This window comes from Hirundo rustica, chromosome 12 (genome assembly GCF_015227805.2).
Source record: "Hirundo rustica isolate bHirRus1 chromosome 12, bHirRus1.pri.v3, whole genome shotgun sequence".
Taxonomy (NCBI): domain Eukaryota; kingdom Metazoa; phylum Chordata; class Aves; order Passeriformes; family Hirundinidae; genus Hirundo; species Hirundo rustica.
In genome coordinates this window covers 11,195,472-11,215,467 of record NC_053461.1, presented here as the reverse complement: position 1 = coordinate 11,215,467, position 19,996 = coordinate 11,195,472, and the positions used below count along the sequence as shown (strand labels likewise).

Sequence of the window (19,996 nt, the reverse complement as noted above, 5' to 3'; positions counted from 1 at the left end):
AGTTGGAGCAGAGCACTTTTTCCAGTGCAGTGGGTGCCTGCTCATGCACACCGGCAGGGGATGGCTGATTAGGTCTGTCTTGCCTCGGAGTGACTTAACAGCACAGGCCAATCTGCCTCCTCATGCTGCTTCAGCTTCTCATTTTCTCTTTTAGAGTGTGGTTATGGGAGGTTTAGTTCAGTCTTAAACGTGTATTACCAGATGCCCTTTCCTGAACTGTGGCAAGTACTGTTAGTCCTCCGTATTCTTTGAAGTGTTAAGTCTTTTTAGAGGGGAAACTGAAGCAATCTGCCTTCCAGCTGAGGGGCCCTGGCAGAAGATGGCAAGCCCAACTATCAGGACTTGTGTCCTGTTGTGGGAGACTATATGCTCTTGCCCCCATTTGTTTTGATGATTTTGATGTTTCTGGTTAAAACAAATTCTTTGGTACAGTTTCTAATCACAGTCTTTCCGCTGTGAATACAATGTCCCCAGTAGTTACTCATTTGTTTACCCAGATCAATCAGATGATTGTTGGGCAGAAGAAATAGAACAACTAAAAATAAAATTATGGGAAAAACAAAATTAATGAAATCTAAAGTTTTGCCCCACATAGGAAGATATTTTACACTTCAGAGCTTTGCTGTAGCTGCTGCCTTTAGATGAAAAAAATATTGAATTTAGAAATGACGGTGTAAAGCCTAAAAGAGTAAAATCTAATCTGGAATAGATGGATTTGTATCCATCTTTCCCCTCTCTTCTGCTGTAAATGTTAGTGAGCTTTTGCATACACCTCTGGTAAAGCCAGCTGTGGTTCAAGTCTTCCATGCTCTCATGTTCCCTAGAGATGACCACTCTTAACCTTTCTCCATGGTATTCCTTATACTCTGTAATATTCCTTATCTGGAATCTGCTAAACTGTACTTACTAGCCAAGGAGAGATGCCAGCTCAATCAATAGCAGCAATGCGAGATGTTCTCAGCTTTAAATGAGCAGGAAGAGCACTCTGAGATAGTGACTTCCCTCCAGTGAGATTATTGGGGCTGTTTATGAATGGTCCAAACAAAGAAGCCTAGCAAAATACAGGTAATTGTCAATTATTGCCTGATTCCAATTCATTGTGGACTTTTATCTGCTGTGAGGGTTTGTTATTGCTGTGTATGCTTGCCCCCCCCCACCCCACTTTCTCTGGGCAAAGAGCAGAAATACAGTGCAATTCAACAGCTTGTGCTTGTGGGTTTGACTTTTTCTCCTCACTTTGTAATTTCCTGCTTTGAAAGAGATCTTGCAAGTCCAAGTCTAGTTTTCAGGCTTCTGTGTCATATCATCTCTTTCATAAATAAACCAAGCCCTGTGTTAACACTGGCTTTAGTTTCCCAGCTCTCACTGACCTTATGAGAGCCTGTTGCAGCACTTCATACTTCAATGCTTAGGACGGAAATTGGACGGCTTCTGGACTCATTTTTAGATAGTTTATACCTTTTTCTTGGTATTTGAGTCTCATCCCTTGACTGGGAACTTTCCTGTGCCCTGAGCACTCCCTTCTGGAGTATTTCTAGGCTGTGTCCCTGTTAGCTGCCTGTGCACAGCAGCAGGAGCAAAGTGGGGACAGTGTTTGGAGGTTTATTTGGCCTCACTGTAGCTGGTCCCCAGGGCTGTCTGCCTGCAGGCAGTACCATGCCTCCATTGTATGTCTTTTGGGTTAGCTTAAGGGATGGGCTAAGCCTAATTTGGCTGGAGGTTGGAAACCCTGAGGGGTGCTTGGCAGAAAGGATGAGTGTGGTCAGTGAGGACAGTGGGGAGATTTGCTTCAAAACTCCCCTGCTGAGCCAAGGGAAATGGCAGCATGGATGTGCCTAGGGCAGCCTTCATCTCCAAGTCAAGTTCTTGGCCTTTTTTTCCTGATTACCCTTGTGGCCATTCATGGCACTTAGTTTGAAAATTAGGAATTTTTGGAGTGGACCAGGCTGAATTGTCACATGCACTTCTGGGTGAAGAAGACTGGGAAATCTTCCCATATTCAGTGCAGTAGTGCAATAAATCACTAAACAGTAGGGGATGTCAAAAGATGGAAACAAATTCTTTCTTTTTCTCTTTACTTTGTACGTTTTGTGTTTTGTACAAATAGTACTGTGTATTTAACATAAAAATACTGAATTGCCCCTAGGATCAGTTTAAAGGATTCGCTTAATCTTTTTTAAAATCCAAAATATGAGAGGTAAGGGAAAAAAAAACAACTTTATGCATTGAGGATTTGGGATTTTCATTTTCTTTAAGGTCAGCTGGTGACTTGCTTCCTTGTGCTGCTGCTGTTTTTTTTTTTTTTTTAATAAGTTTCTATCTGTGGCAGGAGCTTTTGAGAAAAGCTGAATGCATTAAAGCCAGTTGATAAACGAGATGGTTTTACTTGAATGTCAGGGTATTAACCAAGACAAATTTGAGGGGAGATGCACAACACTGAGCTGGTGAAATCATCCTAAGACCTGCTGGTTGGCCCCGATAAAGGTTCACGTGTCCAGGTTGGGCTCTTTTTGCTTCCAAGCAGGGAAAATAAAACATGGGCTTTGGGCAGGACTTTAATTTCAGTGTTGTTTTGATGCTGTTTTGCACTGTGGTTGGAAAAGGCTAATTTGGGGTGACTGGGTCTTTCTCTCTTCCTTTTAGTGCCAGAAAGCAGTGCTGGCATTATTCCCAAGACCATTGAAGTGTCCCTCTACAAGGAAGGCAACAGCTTTGGTTTTGTGATGAGAGGTTAGTAGCTTCTCCAGTGAAAAGCAGAAACAGAGGTGGAGAGTGGGAAAAGTAAGAAGGTGAATGACAAAAACCTCAGCTAAGCAGTCAAAGCATGTCCTGGAGAGCATCCCCTGCTGCCTCTAAGGACTGCCGGCTGCCTAATCTAGGGCAGTCATTTTGCTGGCAGGCTGTGTCAGCTGTTATGTGATAAATGTCTCTTTCTCAGCGCTCTCAGTCAGACTTTCAAAGCCCCGGTGACTTACGGCTCTCCTGGTTTGATTACAGGGGGAGCCCATGAAGACTGGCACAAGTCCAGGCCCCTGGTGCTCACCTACGTGAGGCCGGGCGGCCCTGCAGACAGGTACTGCTCAGCCACACCTCCACATCTGCCTTCACCAGCGCTGTGCCTGGCTCCTGGATGTGTCCCCTTCCTGTCCTCTTTCTGGTGCCTCCCCGAGGCTTCGTGCTGGTGGTGTGGATGCTGGTGGTGTGGCACCTGTGCTGTGTGGGGAGGTGGGCGTGGTGCTCCCAGGGCAGATGTTGTGATTAAAGGCAGAAGCTGCTCTTGCAGAGGCAGCCCCTTTGTTAGCCCTGTGCTGCTGAATTACTGATTCTGTGGTGGAAAGCAGGAGCCAGTCTATCTACTCTTGAGCTGATAATTTAATATGATGGGCCTGGTACTATAAATAGTCCAGACTATTGTCCAAGGAGTGTTCTTCCATCCTACAGGATGAAAATAATTGACTTCCTAATATGTGTGTGCATATATATACACCTACATACATGGTGTGCACACACACAAATAATATATGCTTATATATTTACATATAGATAATATAGATATATAGCAAATTTATGTATATAAATATAGATATTTCTATAAAGATATATAGATTATCTAAGTATAAATAAATATATATACATAAAAAAGAGAATTGCCTTTGGCTTCTTACAGGGAAGGGTCCTTGAAAATTGGGGACAGACTGCTGAGTGTGGATGGGATTCCTCTGCACAGCATGACCCACGCTGATGCCCTCAACATCCTGCGGCAGTGCAGCCAGGAGGCACTTTTCCAGATCGAGTATGATGTGACCATCATGGGTAAGGACAAGATGGTTGTGATGGCATTTTTTTCTCTGATTGCCTGGCAAGTATGTGAGACTAGAGACAGTAATTGAGATACTCAGTTTCAGTGGAAAAATTGCTGAGCAATGTGCTGGCAGCATGGATGTAGGGGGTAAAGTTCAAAGCTGGCTTCGTTAAATGCATTTGAAATGCCCTTATGCAGTGATGTGTCTTGATAGGAATGACGAGTGGCTTTAGAGGAGAGGGCAAAAGGGGACTTTGTAATGCAGGCAGAGAGGGCACAGGAGAAGTCAGAGCTAAAGGGGGCTGGAGCGCTCTGCCAGCACTGCAAATAGCGCTATTAAATATGTGCAGAGGAGTGAGCTGCATGCAGGCAGAGACTTGCTGTGGCTTTGGTTCTGAATTTTGACCCTGCTTAATTCTGGAGCAATTTCTTTTCTTAGAAATATTACTTCAGATCTGCCTCTGAAATAAATGAGGGGTGGTCAAATGCTTGACCCCAAATAAGACAGAATTTACTGGAAGGCGGAGGATGAGTATTTCTAAAAGGCATTTTACACAGTTTGAGGGTGTTTGGTGTGTTGATGGTGGTGGTGTTTTTTTTTTTTTTTTTTTTTTTTTTTTCTTTTTTTCTTTTTTCTTTCTTTTTTTCTTTTTTTTTCTTTTTTTCTTCTTTTTTTTCATTTGATTTTAAGTTTCAAGCCTAGGGAAAGGGTTTATTATTAGCTACTGTAAAGTCATTTTGAGCCAGCTTTGTGACATACAGCTGTTAATGCAGGGAGCATTGTTAATGAGTTTAAGGTTACCACAGAATTTGAAGCTGTGTTGGTTCTGGAAGTTTGTTGAGCTGTGTAGTGGATTGTGATAGTTCATACACATCTCCAGAGGGGTTTCTGCCTTCCTGGAGCCATGAGCTGGACTAGGTTGGAGTCTTTTCCACAAATCTCACAAAGCAATCCAACATGCTTGAGCCTAGGATTCAGTTAGGAATGGAGTCCATGATATCAGGTTGTTTTCTGATTTGTCAGTGTGGAGGAAAATAAAAAGAATCTGAAACTGAGAGAGTTTGATGCCAGATCAGCCCTGAGGAAAGAGAGCTGAGAACACCAGAGCTGACCCATGCAATGTGCACCAGGATAAAGGAGCTCCTTGTGACAGCCCTGAGGGGTTTCTGCTTCCTTTTGAGTCTCCTCACCACAAGCTTTCCCCTTCCTTTTGGTAGAAGCTCCATAAGCATGGACACCGTGGCTCTCTCCTGGGGGGTGGCTCCCAGGAGCTGGGCAGTGTGTGCCACACAGACAAGGTCTCCATGGAGGAGCTGGAAGGAAAAGCTGATGCCTCAGTGGTTGCCTGCATGCTGCCTGGCTGCTGCCGCACCACAGGAGCAGCTACTCTTTGGAAACTGGCTGCTGCTCATGATAAAGAGGAAACAGATACTACCCAAAACCTATTTTCTACCTTTCTGTGATCTTTTTGGGGTAACTGGGCAGTAGGGGATGACTATTCCTCTTTTTACAAGCTGCTCCAGGGAGGGGGGCAAATGGAGGTAAGGAGGGATTTTGCATGGAGCTGTCAAGTCTGAACAATAGTAAGCAATTAATTGTGCATAGGAGATGGGTCTTTGGAGGGTTTATTGTTTTTGCAGTCCATGGTGTCTGTGTTGCAGAAAGCTGCTTGTTTTAAAACCTGACTTGGAGCAAAAATAGCCATGAAGGTGATTTGGTGTCTTGGTGTTTCTTCTTGGGTAACTCTCTCACCTAAAACTGTGAGGGTTGAGTGAACGTGGGGGGACAGCAGGGTTTTATGCAGTGACTCTCCATTTTGTATTGCTAATCTGTGGGCCAGAACTAGATACTTCCCAAAAATGTAAAACCTGCTCCTTTCTTATATTTCTTCCTAGAGAGTGCTCTCCACAACCCCATAAAGGAATGTATTTGTCCTGCTTTCTTTTAAGGCAAGATGATACAGAACATGTAGCTTACAACAGTCTCTGCAGACAGTTTTGCCAGGCAGCAGCCAATAATTGCAGTGGGAGATGAGTGCATTGTCCCCGGTTCACAACTATTACAGCCCCTGGAAGACGATGACGGAAGGGAAGAGCTGGTGCTGAAAGTGGTCTGGTAATATTTTCAGCCTAAAAGAAGGACTCTTAATTCCCATTTTGAAAACCTGGTGAAGGGGCTGGGGACACCACAATGAAGTGGTGCTTGTCCTGTTCATCCTCAGGAAAACAGAGGTTTTTACATGGTGCTCACTCTCTGCAGCTGTATGTGCTGGGGTGGTGTGGGCTGACCCTTGAGGAGGGAAAGTTGTTTTTCTGCGTCTGTTGGTGAGAAACCAGGGTTGCTGTGGGGGAGCATTGAATCATGGCATTCCCCAGCTGTCTCTGTGGTTTTCCAGCCAAAATTGTGCACTGGGGATGATCTGCATGGGGCCAGCCCTGCTCTTGGTGTGAGGGATGTGGCAGCTGCCTGCCATAGCCACCAAGCATCTGCCAGCTGTTGGGATTTCACCAGGGAGGCTGGCATAGGATGGGACCATGGCAGGCTTTTTTTCAGGTTGGCTGAGATTTCTTAAAGCCACTGAAGGAATTAAAATAATCTGCTATTTCCCTTTAAAAGGAGTGCCAACTGGGCCTGCACACTCCTGGGGCAGTGGGAAAATCTCTGCCCTTTGCTGATGCCAGATGATCTTTGCAATGGACAGATGCTTTCCCATGGCTGCACATTATCTTATGGGCCTTTTAAAACCCAGGGGAGGATGGGAAAAAAAACCAAAAAAACAACAAACCCAAACCCATTTGAAATAAATTGACTAGCAATAAAATGGTATTTGAATAGTTACTTTGTAAGTAATCTGTGTGTGCCAGGTACCAAGGATCTGGGCTGCAAGCCTTTAGGGTTGCCTCCTGAAGAGGGGAAGGTTGCTGCCGGAGGTGATGGATGAAGCAAAGCGGTTTGCTGTGTCCTTTTCCTCCTCTCCCTTCCCCTGGTTGCCCCTCCACCCATTCAGTTTTATGCTGAAGCTTTTTAAGCCTGTGGAGCTCTCTTGCTGCGTGGAGGGCTGGCAGTGTCCCACAAGTGGGTGGCTTGTCAGTGAGGAGTGGCAGGGGCTGGAGCCTGAAGAGGGGGCCCAGGAAGTCAAATGCCTCCATGTGCTTGTAAAGCTGCAGGTGACAAATGCTGCTGGGCTGTGTCAGGAAGGGGGTAGCTCCCTAGTTTGGTTCTTCTAAGAGTTTTTGGTTTATTTTGTTTGCATTTGCAAGGGAGGTCCCTTCCCCTTTCCCCCTTTCCCCCTTTCCCCCTTTCCCCCTTTCCCCCTTTCCCCCTTTTCCCCATTTCCCCATTTCCCCTTTTCCCCCCTTTCCCCCATTTCCCCCCTTTTCCCCATTTCCCCATTTCCCCTTCCCTTCTCATCATTTTCCCTTTCCTTTTCCCTTTCCCATCTTTTAATTTTCTATTCCCTCCTCTCTCCCAAAGCGCATCAGAGCAGGAAAAAATTTTCCCTACCATTACACTTGGGTTATTCCCCAAGCAATTGCACTTTCCAGGCTGGTTATTAGAGCCATTCCTCCTTAGAGAGGTGAGCAAAGCCAAGTGAGGCTCAGAAACCTGGTGCAAGAATGAAACGCCCCCGCAGTACTTCCTTAAAAAGAAGCTGCTGAGAGAAAGATCTTCTAGAAAACCTCCCTGTTTTGAGTGGTGGGGTGATTGCCTTTCCCACAGCTTCAGTGGTGGCATGAGTGAGAACCCGGAGCAGGCTTTGTTTCCCTTGTATCCATCACTATGTTGCTGAGTATCCTGCAAGTGTATGGGTGTGACCAGGTGTTGCACAGCCCTTTGTATCCTCCTGTGAGGCTGTAGCTGGGCATGATGGTGCAGAAACAGCTCCTGATGCCAGTGCAACAATGCCGATTGACTCCTTACAGTAAAGTTACTGCATAGCCTGCTCTGTCCCTCCCGTGTTTCTTTTAAAATTAGCTCGGGTATAATAGCTACATGTTAATCACACCTCGCAAATATTGCTGGATTGCTGACTGCTGACCTTTGATTTGAGGCAAATCTTCTCCTAGAATAATTAATAGAGGCTTGGCTGGTATTTCCTTAATAAATGCCTCTATAAAATGGATTTGGAGCAATTCTCGTCTGTGATGGAGATGAGAATTAAAAGGGACAGGGAGGTGGTCCACGCTGTGTGTGGCAGGATGAGTGACCATGGGCTGGAGGCAGGACTGTGGTTTCCGACAGTCTTACTAATAACCCTGGTCCTGAGGTGCTGGGGCTCTTCCTTCTCACCATCGTGCTGATACCCCCTGGGAAGCACCTGGCAAAGCTGAGAAGCTTGGATGCTGGGTAAACTGGAGAGAAGCAGGTAATTTCCTTGCAAAGAAAGGTCTGATGGTCCAGCAAGCTCTTTTTATTTTCCTTAACTTCTTCCGTTCAGCTGAAGGGATATAAATCCATATCCTTCAGAGAAAATCTGCTAGGTTACAAAACTGACGTCTACCTGGTGTTTGCTGTTGGAAGAGATCCTCAATCTCCTGGTGCTTCCTTTGCTAACAAACGCTTAAGTGCACCTTCCGCAGGCTTTAGCTGGGTGCTTTGTGTATCTTTTGATTAAACTGGGACTGTGCTTTTTACCAGGGCCTGCCAATCTCCCCAGTGGTCCTTTTCATCAGAGAATAAACAAAGTTTTATGTGAAGTCTGCATAACCTTTAATGCGGCTCATTCCTCCTGCTTCCTCCCCTGTGAAAAATGTCACAGTGAGTAGACCAGAGCTGAACATCCCTTGGCTGATCCCCAAGGGGAATTTCCAAGGTAAATTTCTGTCTCCAGAGACTGAGCATCTTCAACAAATCTCAGAAAAGACTTTGCTGCAGCTTAGCTTCCCAGATCTGCATTAATGCTCCCGTTTATCAGAGAGCAAGAATGAGCCATGCGTCGGGTTTGGAGCCAAGTAGCGTCAGCATTTTTAGTGGAGCATTTCTTTGGAAAGGAAGAGCTTTACAATGAATAATTAAGGGTTGAGGAGGCATCAGGTGCTTAGAGGGCTCTGCTGGCCTTTCCTTTGAAGTGGATGGCTGAGTCTTCATGAGTGCTTTTGTGGGGGCTGTCACCTGCACATGGGGGGTGCCGGTTATTGGATGTCTGATGGTGGTAACGCATTTCTGAATCTCACCTCTTTGTGATGCCTTTAGGTAATCTGGAAGCAAATGTGTGTAACAGAGCTGGAGGGAATTTCTGTCTAATAAGCCAGAAACACAGGCTTTCTTTGTCCTCCTCTTTCCTCAGAAGAGATGGATAGGTTTGGTGCAGGCTTATGCTAACAGGTGCAATTTTGTAGGAGTTTCATAGTCTCACTTACAGCATTTATTAAGCTTATTGCAGAGATGCATATTTTAAAAATGAGCTGCCTCTGTATTGTCTGATGGGAGAGGAGGATGTTGTGAGCAGGGGGTTGGCAGTGCTGTGTCTCTTCCCACTGTCACACTGGAGGAGCTCAAACAAGGAGTTGAGGTGGTATTTTGAAGCTGGTGCTGAAGCACAGAGGGATTGACTGTCTTCTCATCAGCCACAAGACTTCTGAGTACTTCAGAAAGTGGGATCCTGTATCCTTGTGCCTTTTCTTTTTGGTTTGTTTGGGGAAAAGGCAGTAACAGTGATGTCCTAATGATCTTCCTTTTTTGTGCTTGTAATACCATTGACGTGACTATCGCAGAGCCTTTGAACAATCTATTCCTTGATATTGCTATTTAATCCAAAGCAAAAAGAGGGGAGAGTTCTTTCCATCAGTGAATTGTTGTAATACTCTTCATTATCATGTAGGTTTTGTGCAGAGGCAATTTTGCCTCTTGAGTGTTCTTTGTTAAGTCACCATGTGACATGGACCATAGGTGTCCAAGCTAAAGATTTGCTGCTTCACATGGCAAGTCAGCACTGTTGGCCAGCCCCTGCATTTAGAGATGGAAAAAGCTGTATGAGGAGTGTCTTCAGGTGCTCTCTTGTTTTGCAGATACTGTAGCAAATGCTTCTGGTCCTTTACTAGTTGAAATAGCAAAGACTCCAGGATCTACGCTGGGAATCACACTGACCACAGCCATGCACCGGAACAAGCAGGTCATTGTCATCGACAAGATCAAGCCAGCTAGCGTGGTGGACAGGTACAGATCTGAACAGGCTGCTCCTAGCTCTGCTTTTCCATTTTCTGCTGCTTTTTTGTCCTCTAGTTAGTTATAAATCCATTCTTCTCAGGCTTGCCTTGAAATCTTCATGTCCACATGTTCTTAGCACTGTTTGTACTAAAAATATCTGACCCACAGTGGACAGTCCTCACCAGGAATGCAGGTAACTCGGTGCATGTGAAAGCTAAGCTTTAAAAACTTTAGGTCTGATTGCCTTGGAGCTGTGAAATGGGCTAAAGCTTATAATAGAAAACTCCTGGCAGGAGCCTCTTCCTGATGGACAAGGCAGGAAACCCTTTACATGGGGACTCACAGACAGGGGGCTGTGCAGCACGAGCTGTGTTCACTTGTGGTGCTGAGCTGAGCTTCTGGCTCCCAGAACTTTACTACACTGCTGGGTGAGCATTAGCCATCCAGGCTGGCTATGTGGGGGCACTCTTACAAACTTAAAAGGTTTTTTGCCAAGCCACCAACAGCACTGACTTGAACATGAATGTATTGGTTTTGCACGGCCTGGTTTTTGGTAGCAGGAAGGGTGCTGAGGTGGCTTCTGTGTGAAGCTGCTGGAAGCTTCCACCATGTCTGGCAGAACCCATACCAAATGGCTCTGAGGATGGACAGGCTGCTGGCCAAGGCTGGGCCAATTAGAGATGGTGGTAACACCTCTGTGATAACAGATTTAGGAAGAAAACCAAAACAAAGTGTTGTGCACAGTGTTAATTCCAGCTAGAGAAGAGGAGGAGGTGAGAATATGTGAGGGAAACAACATGGAGACACCATGGTCAGTGCAGAAGCGGGGGAGGAGGTGCTCCAGGCACTGGAGCCGAGATTCCTCTGCAGCCGTGGTGAAGCAGCTGTGCCCCTGCAGCCCGTGGGGATCCACAGGGGATGCAGAGATCCACTCCCAGCCCATGGGGATCCATGGAGGATGCAGAGATCCACCCACAGCCCATGGGGATCCAGGGGGGATGCAGAGATCCACTCACAGCCCCTGGGGATCCATGGAGGATGCAGAGATCCACCCACAGCCCCCAGGGATCCAAGAGGGATGCAGAGATCCACCCGCAGCCCTTGGGGATCCACAGGGGTGCAGAGATCCACCCACAGCCCCTGGGGATCCACAGGGGATGCAGAGATCCACCCACAGCCCCTGGGGATCCATGGAGGATGCAGAGATCCACCCACAGCCCCCAGGGATCCAAGAGGGATGCAGAGATCCACCCACAGCCCCTGGGGATCCACAGGGGTGCAGAGATCCACCCACAGCCCCTGGGGATCCAGGGGGGATGCAGAGATCCACCCACAGCCCATGGGGATCCACAAAGGGTGCAGAGATCCACCCACAGCCTGGAGGAGGCTGTGATCCTGGTGGAGAGAGAGGACCCTTGCTTCCAGTCCGGAGCAGCCTGTCCTTGGAGGACTGCACCCCAGGGAAGAGGGAACCATGTCACAGCAGTTTTGGGAGGGTTGTGTGCCTGTGGGAGGGATACACATTGCAGCTGTTTAGGGAGGACTGCTGCTCATGAGATTGGAACCATGTTGGAGAAGTTCACAGGGAAGTGTGTCCCATGGGAGGGAGCTCACGGCATACCTCTCCCTGTGCAGTGGAAGAAAACCTCGAGTGATGAACTGACCAAAACCCCCACCCCCTGCCTCCCTGTCTAATCCCTCCCTGGTGGGAAAGAGGGAGGGATTAGGGGGAGGAAAGGTGCTTTAAGGGCTTATTTTAATTCTCATTACTCTCCTCTGATTTTCTTAGTAATAAACTCACTTTGTACCTTGAAGTTGAGGCTGTTTTGTCCTTGGAGTTTTTTTTTCCCAGTTCTTATCTCAACTCATGAATCCTTTGTTTAATTTTTTTTTCTCTCCTCTGCCCAGCTGTGGAAGGGGAGGGCAAGTGAGTGGCTATCATGGTTGCCTGGCATTGGGCCAGCATCAAGCCACCACAACCACCGTCCTAGTTGGGTAATGCTTGAACCTGAGGTTCAAACTGGAATGAAAAAAAAAAAATATATATGAAGAGAAATTAGCAAGAATTTGAACACTAATTTGCAGTTGGATTTTATGTATGTTCTCCTTACTGCAAGGACATGGATTTTGGCCGTGTGAGTAATTACCTCTCCTGCTGTTTCCTTTGCAGATGTGGCGCATTGCACATTGGTGACCACATTCTCTCCATTGATGGCACAAGCACAGAGCACTGCTCCTTGTTAGAGGCAACTCAGCTTTTAGCTGCCACTTCTGAAAATGTCAAGCTGGAGATATTACCTGTTCACCAAAGCAGGCTGCCTTTGAAGCCCCCAGAAACAGGTGTGTCTTCTGGGCCTACGCTGCTGGTCACCCTCAAAACTCACTTTAGGTCCCTACAAGGGGTTCTTGCTTTTGAGTGCTGGCAACAGATTCCAAAGAGAGACATCTGTAGAGGGAAAAAAAATGGATGTTTTGATGAAATGCATGTGATTAGATGATGTTCTTCAAGCATGTGAAAAGGAAAAAAAGGCAACATCTGAACATCTGTGCTTGAATAGGGAAATTGGAGATGGGGATCCCAGGGTTTTGCAGTGATGAGTGCTGTGCAAGCCACTTCCTTAGTGCGTCACATAAGAGACTTTAATTGAGAGGGAGGAAAACAACCTTGCTGCTGGCAAATATATTTCCAAGCTCAGTTTTTATTTGCTGATGCTTTGTATGGCTTTGTAAAAGATGTGTTCAGTAGCTGGACAGGGTTCTGATGGACTTTCAAAGCTGGAATGTAAGTGTTCATCTTTCAAACCAGCCTGCTTGAGAGGCAGCTGTGTCTGGGCAGCCAGGGCTAGAGCGAATCCATCTGTAGCTGCTGGTTTCCACCACCCATACAAAAGAAATACCAAAGAAGTAAATTCTGGCTCCAGTAAGATCAAGCCCAAAATGCCTGTAAAATGTCATTAGGAACTCACCCTGGTGAGCATTTTTTTTGCACACTTTTAGTTCCTCCCTCCACATGGGAAGCTGTCTCAGGCTCTCCTATAAAATTCACTGTGACCATGGTCTCAATATATTTGTTGTAGATCTTGCCTACAGTTTTGTTACACTCTGTACTGGCAGTCTTGCAATTCAGGTGTTTTGGGTGTGACTGTTCAGTGCCAGTCCCTTTTCCCATTTTCAGTCACTTGTCTCTCAGAGACATGCATTTTAATAATACTGATGCACAGTAACCCTGGGCACATCTGTTCTTTCCACTCTCTTCTAGGGCAATTTGGGGAAAGGAGGAAAATATCTTTTGGTCTTCCTTAAACTGATACAGTGAAACCTAAAACCTAAAACCATCTCCATGTCTAGAAATAAATTCCTTACATGTCCAGTCCAGTTTGTGCAGAATTGAAGCAGTTTAACAAAGTGAATGGATGACTTGACCTTTGTGCCCAAGCAAAAATGGAAAGCTATAATCCTTTTTCAATAACTGTTGAAATGAAGTATTCTCCTCCTTCCATTAGTGCCCTGTTCCTAATCTTGATGAGAATATGTGCATTGAGCAGCTGCTCAGGAGAAGGAGGCTCTGTGGAAGGACAGCTCGATGTGATCAAAACCTGTTTATTCAAGCCATTCACAGATCAGTTTGCTGTGGCAGAAATATAGAACACAAACATGGGACAATAATTTTAACACTTGAGTATGAAAACTCAGGGATCTAACAATTGTTCCCACTTTTGATTAAACTCTCTAACACATGAGGGTTCATAGGGAAGGATGCTGTGCCAACTCCACATGCTGCTCTTTCTGAGTTTAGCAAACAGGGATACTGAGGAAACATGGACCCTCCAAAAACAAGCTGTTGTGGCTGTCAAGAGAGTGGAGCCCAGGGAAAGAAGCTAAGGAGAGGATATGATGCAGATCCATCCATATTCAGCATTTGCATTACTGAGTCCTTTCAGCCTGTGTCTGCATGGTGTTTGTCATATTTTTTTAAAGTGGTTTCCTGTGCAATCAGCATCTGGTTGGAGGAAGGAGAGAGGGATCTGAAGCTGGATCAGTGGCCATGCAAAAATTTGGCCTAATGCTGAAGCATGGGATTTGTCAAACTGAGTTGGCTTTCTCTGTGGTTCTGGGGGCACTTGGAGCCCTGCTCACAGGATCAATGGGGGCAGATGGTGCCCAGAAACAGTGCTGAGATGGATGGGTTTCCTCAGGCAGGGAAAGGCAAAAATATGTGAAAGATTGGAGAAGGCTGTTGTAGGAGTTTTTTCACAGAATTGTCAAAAATGCTTTCTCTCCCCCAGTTTGCTGACAGCTGAGTTTCAAAGGCTCATTTTTTTCTGCTGCCAGATGTAAGCTAAGAATTAATAGACAAATGGGAGAGTTTTAGTTGTTGTAAGTGGATTAAATTATTTTGTATATATGCCCATAAGCTCTGTCCCTTATGTTCAAGTATGTAATTTTGTCTAGCTATGGCTAATTTGATTGTTGTTTTTAAAAGCTGCCTTGCTGAAAATTAACTTTTGAAAATACACAAAATAGAAACTCCAGAGCTGGAAGAGTATTTTTAAAAATTTGATAGACTAAGTGCTAAACTCACTAAATGTTTAGCAAAGACTAAATATGATGACTATATTGTCTGTATAAAATCTGACCTAAATGATTTAATGCCTGTGATGCACGCACAGAAAATGGATGTCTGCTGTTCAAGGCACTAACAGACGACCTTTAGAGATCTCTGGGTGGGCTCAGTAAACAAAATAAGTCCCTCTCCCAGGTTTGCACCCTCAGAAGGTTCTGGTAGTGCCAGTGCTGGTGGCATTTCTGCCTGCTCAGAGGACCCAGAGGCAGGAGGAGGTGTCATCCTGGGAAGGTGCTGGCCTGTCAATGCAAGTGGCTGTGAGGTTAAGAAGTCTGGGATAATGTGTGGTTGCAGTGATGCTCTGCTGCAGGATGCTCTCCATGCTTAGCTGAATAAAAAAGCTTGAAATCGTACTTGTTAGCCCAAAATTCCTCTTGGAAGGAAAGAGATCCATGCAGCATGGTGCAGAGATTTGGGACAGAACACCTGGTGTTGGGCAAAGAAAACCAAACTGACCCTGTGCTGCCCAGGGGCAAAAGGAGTGTCAACGAGAACAGACAAGGGACATGTGCCTGGGGACTGTTTGAGGCACTTCAGAAGAGACTTGTGGCTTCGTGACTCGGTATTGCAAAACTGCAGTTCCTGGACAAGGGTTTTCCAGATGGTGGATTTTGCACTGCAACAGATTTCTGCCAGCATGTGTTGGGGTTCGGGTTGAGGTTAAAATAGTGGTGTGCCCTTGAACAGGCTCTGCCTTATTGGTGCTATGCTTTCATTTGCTGTTTGCCACAGCACTGGCATATTTCCTGTGCTGGTGACCTCCTTAATTGGCTTTAAGCAGTGGTGTATAAACCCCCTTTTGTTGTGGTGAGCTGGACGTGGCTCTCTCCTACTCGTGTCTTTCATCTATGTGTGCATTCCTGTGCCAGAGCAGCTGCTAAACAACCAAATGCTGAAGCCAAGCAAAGTGCTCACAGCAGTTCTTGGCAGCTGGGGAAAGCATTGAGCCTTGTCACAGGGAGGGCAGCTCTGGCAGCAAGGTGGGAAACAGCACAAGGAGGCTTCCGTGCTGCTGTGTGAGAGTGCTAATGGCCTCTGCAGGAAACTCATGGCTGGATGGAGCTTCTGCCCGTCACACAACAGACTGCAAATGGTAATGATGTGTGCACTGCCAGCGTGGCTGAGTCAGGCCGCTGGCACAGGATGCAGAGTTTTTTGTGGAAAGGGGTGGATTTCTGCCACTTTGCATCAAGTGTCGCGAGGTTACGTGGGGTTGTGCTTTTGCTGCTGATGCTTGCCATGCTGTGGTTGGGTCCTGCCTTGTTCAGAGTCAATAAGTCCCTTTTCTACAATCTCCTGGTTTATGGTTCTTACCTTTTCTTTCTGTCATTTCTCCTTCCTGCCTGTGGTGATTTCTGCTCCCCTGGATGCCTTCAGTCAAGGTGCAGAAGAGTGACCACCATCACTGCTGGGACCCCTGTGTCAACTACTGTCACACCCACCACCCTGGACACTGCAAGACACCCACTTGGAACCAGACGTCTGGGCAGGATTACTGCAAATGTAACCTCAGTGCATGGCATTGCCCTCATCCTGCCCGTGTTCATTCTTGTTGTACCCCTCCATTTCCTTAATATTCAGGCCCATAGTGTGGCTTGTCACTTGTTTCCTCCCCAGTCATCTGGTTCTGTTTCCACAGCCCAGTGCTGAGGTACAAAATCATTATCTGCAGCCCAGCACACGCAGATCTGATAACTGGGACAGGAGCAGTGTGCTGGACAGACCCATGCACCCATCCTCCAACCCCCTGTTCCTGTGCCTGGTTTCCTACAGCAAAAACGAGTTGCTGTGGGACAGGGAAGGGTGTCTCTGGTGTTGTGTCGGCATGTGATACAGCAACACATCCAGCTCAGCCCTAGTGCCATACAGCTTGTTAACAACATGGTTATGGCTACTTCAAAATCTGGTAGATGCACTTCTGGTCAGGGGTGGGCTCTGTGCTTCCCCAGGTTTCTTGTCTTGTGGCAGTAAGATAGGGAAGAGGACACACCGGACTGTGTCCAGACTGTGGGAAGCAAACATTCCTTGGGTCTTGAGCCCCGGAGCTGGAAAGGGCGAGCTGCTCCAAACCCGTGAGGTGTTTGGTGACACTGTTGGTGAGTGAGCCCACTGCTGCAGCCCCCTGTGCACGTCCCTAACGCCCTCTGTGTTTCCCCAGCTCTGGTGGCTGCCAACTTCTCATCTCCCACCATGAACGCGCAGGGATTCCCGTGCCAGAACTCGAACACGCTACCTCGCAGCTCCCACCCCATGAGCCCCCGCACCACCATGCTGAGGAGGAGGCAGAAGAAGAAGGAGCACAAGAGCTCATGTAAGAGCAGCCTTGGGCATGGCTGGGTTGGAGGGGGTATGCATGCTTGCCTTGCTGTCCTTGTTGCAACTGTTAGCCAGGGTAGAACCACTCATCACTGTCAGTGCCTCCCTCCTCCTTGGTCACTGTCCCCACCACCACCAGACCAAGGTCTATGACCCAGGCTGTTATGTAGGCCGTGGCTGCCCTGACCTTCTGCCTCTCTCATCCTCTCAGTGTCGCTGGCCTCCAGCACGGTGGGTCCTGGCGGGCAGATAGTCCACACGGAGACGACAGAGGTGGTCCTCAGGGGAGACCCTTTGAATGGCTTCGGACTTCAGCTCCAGGGAGGCATCTTTGCTACTGAAACGCTGTCTTCCCCACCTCTCGTCCGTTTTATTGAGCCTGACAGCCCGGCAGAGAGGTTAGAGACCTTGCCCTTGGATGCTGATGGTGCTGCTGCTGAACATTTCATGGTTTGGTTTGTTTTCTCTCCTCAGAGGCTCATTTAGATATTTACTATCATCCTTGTAATATCTCCCATTCTTCACTGGGCATGGTTTACTGTCACTGCCATTTCTGCACTCGTCGGCTGACCGCGGCCTCCCTCGCACCCCAGGTGAACGTCTTGGCACCAGGCTGCGGCTGGTCTGGGAGGAGGAGGAAGGGAGTGTGTGTCTGTGTGAGAGTGCCATTCCCATTCCCCCTTTTTTTTTTTTTTAATTGCTCTTTGAAAGATAAATAATTTATGTAGGTGCAAAAATGGGAAAGGTCTAAATAAGTGGCCCCTGCAAAATGTTTTCTGACTGATTTCATTGTAGCAGAGCCCAGCTATGTAAAGTGGCTATAAAGGCAAGGCTTTGAACTGCAGAGTTGAGGCTCTAGTTGAGAAGCAGGTAGGTGCTGTGGGTAATGCCTCCTGCTTTTGGCTGTGTAATACCGGGAAAAGCGCAGAAGGCGGGAACAGCATTAACTGCTCTCTGTCATCCCTAAGGACACTGGGACCAGTGACTCCTCCAGTGGTGAGCCTCAGTCCTGGAGTTCAGCTGTTCCCAATACCTTGCTGGCGGAATTTAGAGCCTGCTTGAGTGCCTGTGCACTATGATGTAGGTGTCTTCTGGCAAGGCTTTTGTTACTAAACAGGTCAAGTCCTAGCATGGCTTGATCTCTTGAGGGGTTTAAAGGAGAGCTGATTTAATTAGGCTGGAACTTAATGTCCCTGTGCTCATTTCTCTTCCCACCTGTGACTACCACTGTGGTCTGTCCTTCCTAAGGGTGACAAAGGTGCAGCAATGTGACAGTACTCAGTGCCTGCTGTAGACCCTTTCTTGGAAGTCTCTGATGGCCCCATCAGCATGTGCTGAAGGTTTGGTGTCTCCAAGCCAGCCCAAGAAAGAGCACATGGGGGAGTTGTAGACTTCTATGGCAGGGGAAGTGTCTGCAAAATGAAAAGCAAGTCCTTGCTGTGCAGACCAGTTTCTGTGTTGTAGCCTCTACAGTCAGCTGATGCAGAGGCAAGGTGGAACAGGAGTACCTGATGCTTGTGTCTGTGGGAGGACAGTGACAAGGGGCTGGCACAGGAAAAAGAGCTGTCTTGATACAGGTTAGGCAAGATTTCAAAACCCTGTTATGCTTTTTGTTTGTTTGATTGTTTCCAAACAGGGTTTAAAAATTAAGGTGATGGTGTTACGGTTTTTTTTAATTCTCTATTGTGCGTGAACTTGGCTCATGTTATAAAGCACCAAACTCCTTTCGTAATCAGGCAGCAACAAAACCTGCTGTCCCAGGGGATGTGGGAGATGTGCTGAAATCTGCCTGGCTTTGCTTTATCCTCTTGCCAAGTCTGGAGGAAAAGCAGTGACTGGCGGTGCAGCCTTGCCTGGCTCTGATGTGTTACCCTCGCTGCTCGCCCTTGCGCTGCCCACCTGGCAGCATTCACGCTCTTCTGGCTGCGGCTTTCTTGAGACCGGAAGCAATCCTCTCTGCATTTGCATCCTGGATTTGATTTGGCGATTAAATCTCTGCTGTGTATTTTGTTCTTTCCTATACTGCTCTTCCTGGCTGGCAAGAAAACACCGTGTTTCCTCCCAGTCTTGAAGCAATAAGTGCACTGGGTTTGCAGTGAAGTCGAAAAGGCAGTTTTATGTTTTCATTTCACTTCTTGTTTCTTGCTGTTTCACAGAGCTCTTTGCTCTATCATTCAAGATATGTTATTCCCTGCTCTTCAGAGGTTCTGCTGTAGCTGCAGCCCAAGACATTAGAGCCCTTCTCATCCCATTTACCAGACTGGGCTCCCAGCTGAGGCTGGGCTGTGCTCTTTCTTGTGCTGCAGTTCTTGCTCTTTGCCAAAAAGGTGAGCTCTGGGGATACAGAGATCAGGTTTAACAGCCTGGATCCTACCTGGATGTTCACACACTCTGCAGAGCCTGTGGATCTGAACATGCTGTTGTACAAGTGCATGATCCACACTGGCTTTGTCCATCTGGACTGTTGTGGAGGAGCTGCCTCTGGGGTGCCCAGCAAGTGTGAGTACTTCCAGGGAGGAGCATGGCATCACCCTCTTTTCAGGGATGTCGGGCTGCCTCACGTTTATTGTCTGCTTTGTGCTAGCTTGTGGGAAGCAATTTGATGCAAAAATTCTCACCTATCTGACTTGTGATTTATTTTACTGCAAATAGCCTCTAATAGACCTCCCTCCTCACCTGTTGTTTTGTTTCCAGGGTGCATGATGAAGCCTTTGGGTTCTGAATGAGACAGTGATTCAGCCCCTGTTATCAGCAGGGAGGGTGGAAGGGGAAGAAGCCTAACATCCCCTCTTGGCTGCCTTGAAGCACACAGCTTTTGTGTCCTTCCTCCCCCGGCTGTCATTGGCAGCAGAGCGAGAGTATCTGACTTCTCCATCCCGGTATCCAAAATCAATGCTTCCTGCTGAGCTACATGTTTTCTAGCTCTGCTCAGACACAGTTGTTTGATCATTGTGTTTCTGCTTTTCGGGTATGAATAGTTTGCAAAAGCAGAGTTTAGCAGCTGGCTGAAGCTGTCAGCAGAGTTTTGACCCATTAGTGGCTGAGACCCACCCACCAATGTGCAGGCACAGATGTGCACACACACACACAGAGATGTGCATGTCTG

General features: G+C 47.1%; 1 protein-coding gene across 6 annotated transcripts in view; it reads left to right on the top strand.

The window, feature by feature from the left end:
* GRIP2 (glutamate receptor interacting protein 2) overlaps window positions 1-19,996 on the top strand; it is a 267,965-nt gene that overhangs the window by 211,442 nt on the left and 36,527 nt on the right. For all 6 annotated transcript variants that reach the window (XM_058422217.1, XM_040076223.1, XM_040076226.1 and 3 more), the window contains 8 exons: window positions 2,644-2,730; window positions 2,998-3,073; window positions 3,668-3,813; window positions 9,812-9,959; window positions 12,121-12,290; window positions 15,952-16,077; window positions 16,733-16,885; window positions 17,102-17,288. In XM_058422217.1, coding sequence (XP_058278200.1) covers window positions 2,644-2,730; window positions 2,998-3,073; window positions 3,668-3,813; window positions 9,812-9,959; window positions 12,121-12,290; window positions 15,952-16,077; window positions 16,733-16,885; window positions 17,102-17,288 — 1,093 coding nt within the window. The remainder of the gene's footprint in view (window positions 1-2,643; window positions 2,731-2,997; window positions 3,074-3,667; window positions 3,814-9,811; window positions 9,960-12,120; window positions 12,291-15,951; window positions 16,078-16,732; window positions 16,886-17,101; window positions 17,289-19,996) is intronic.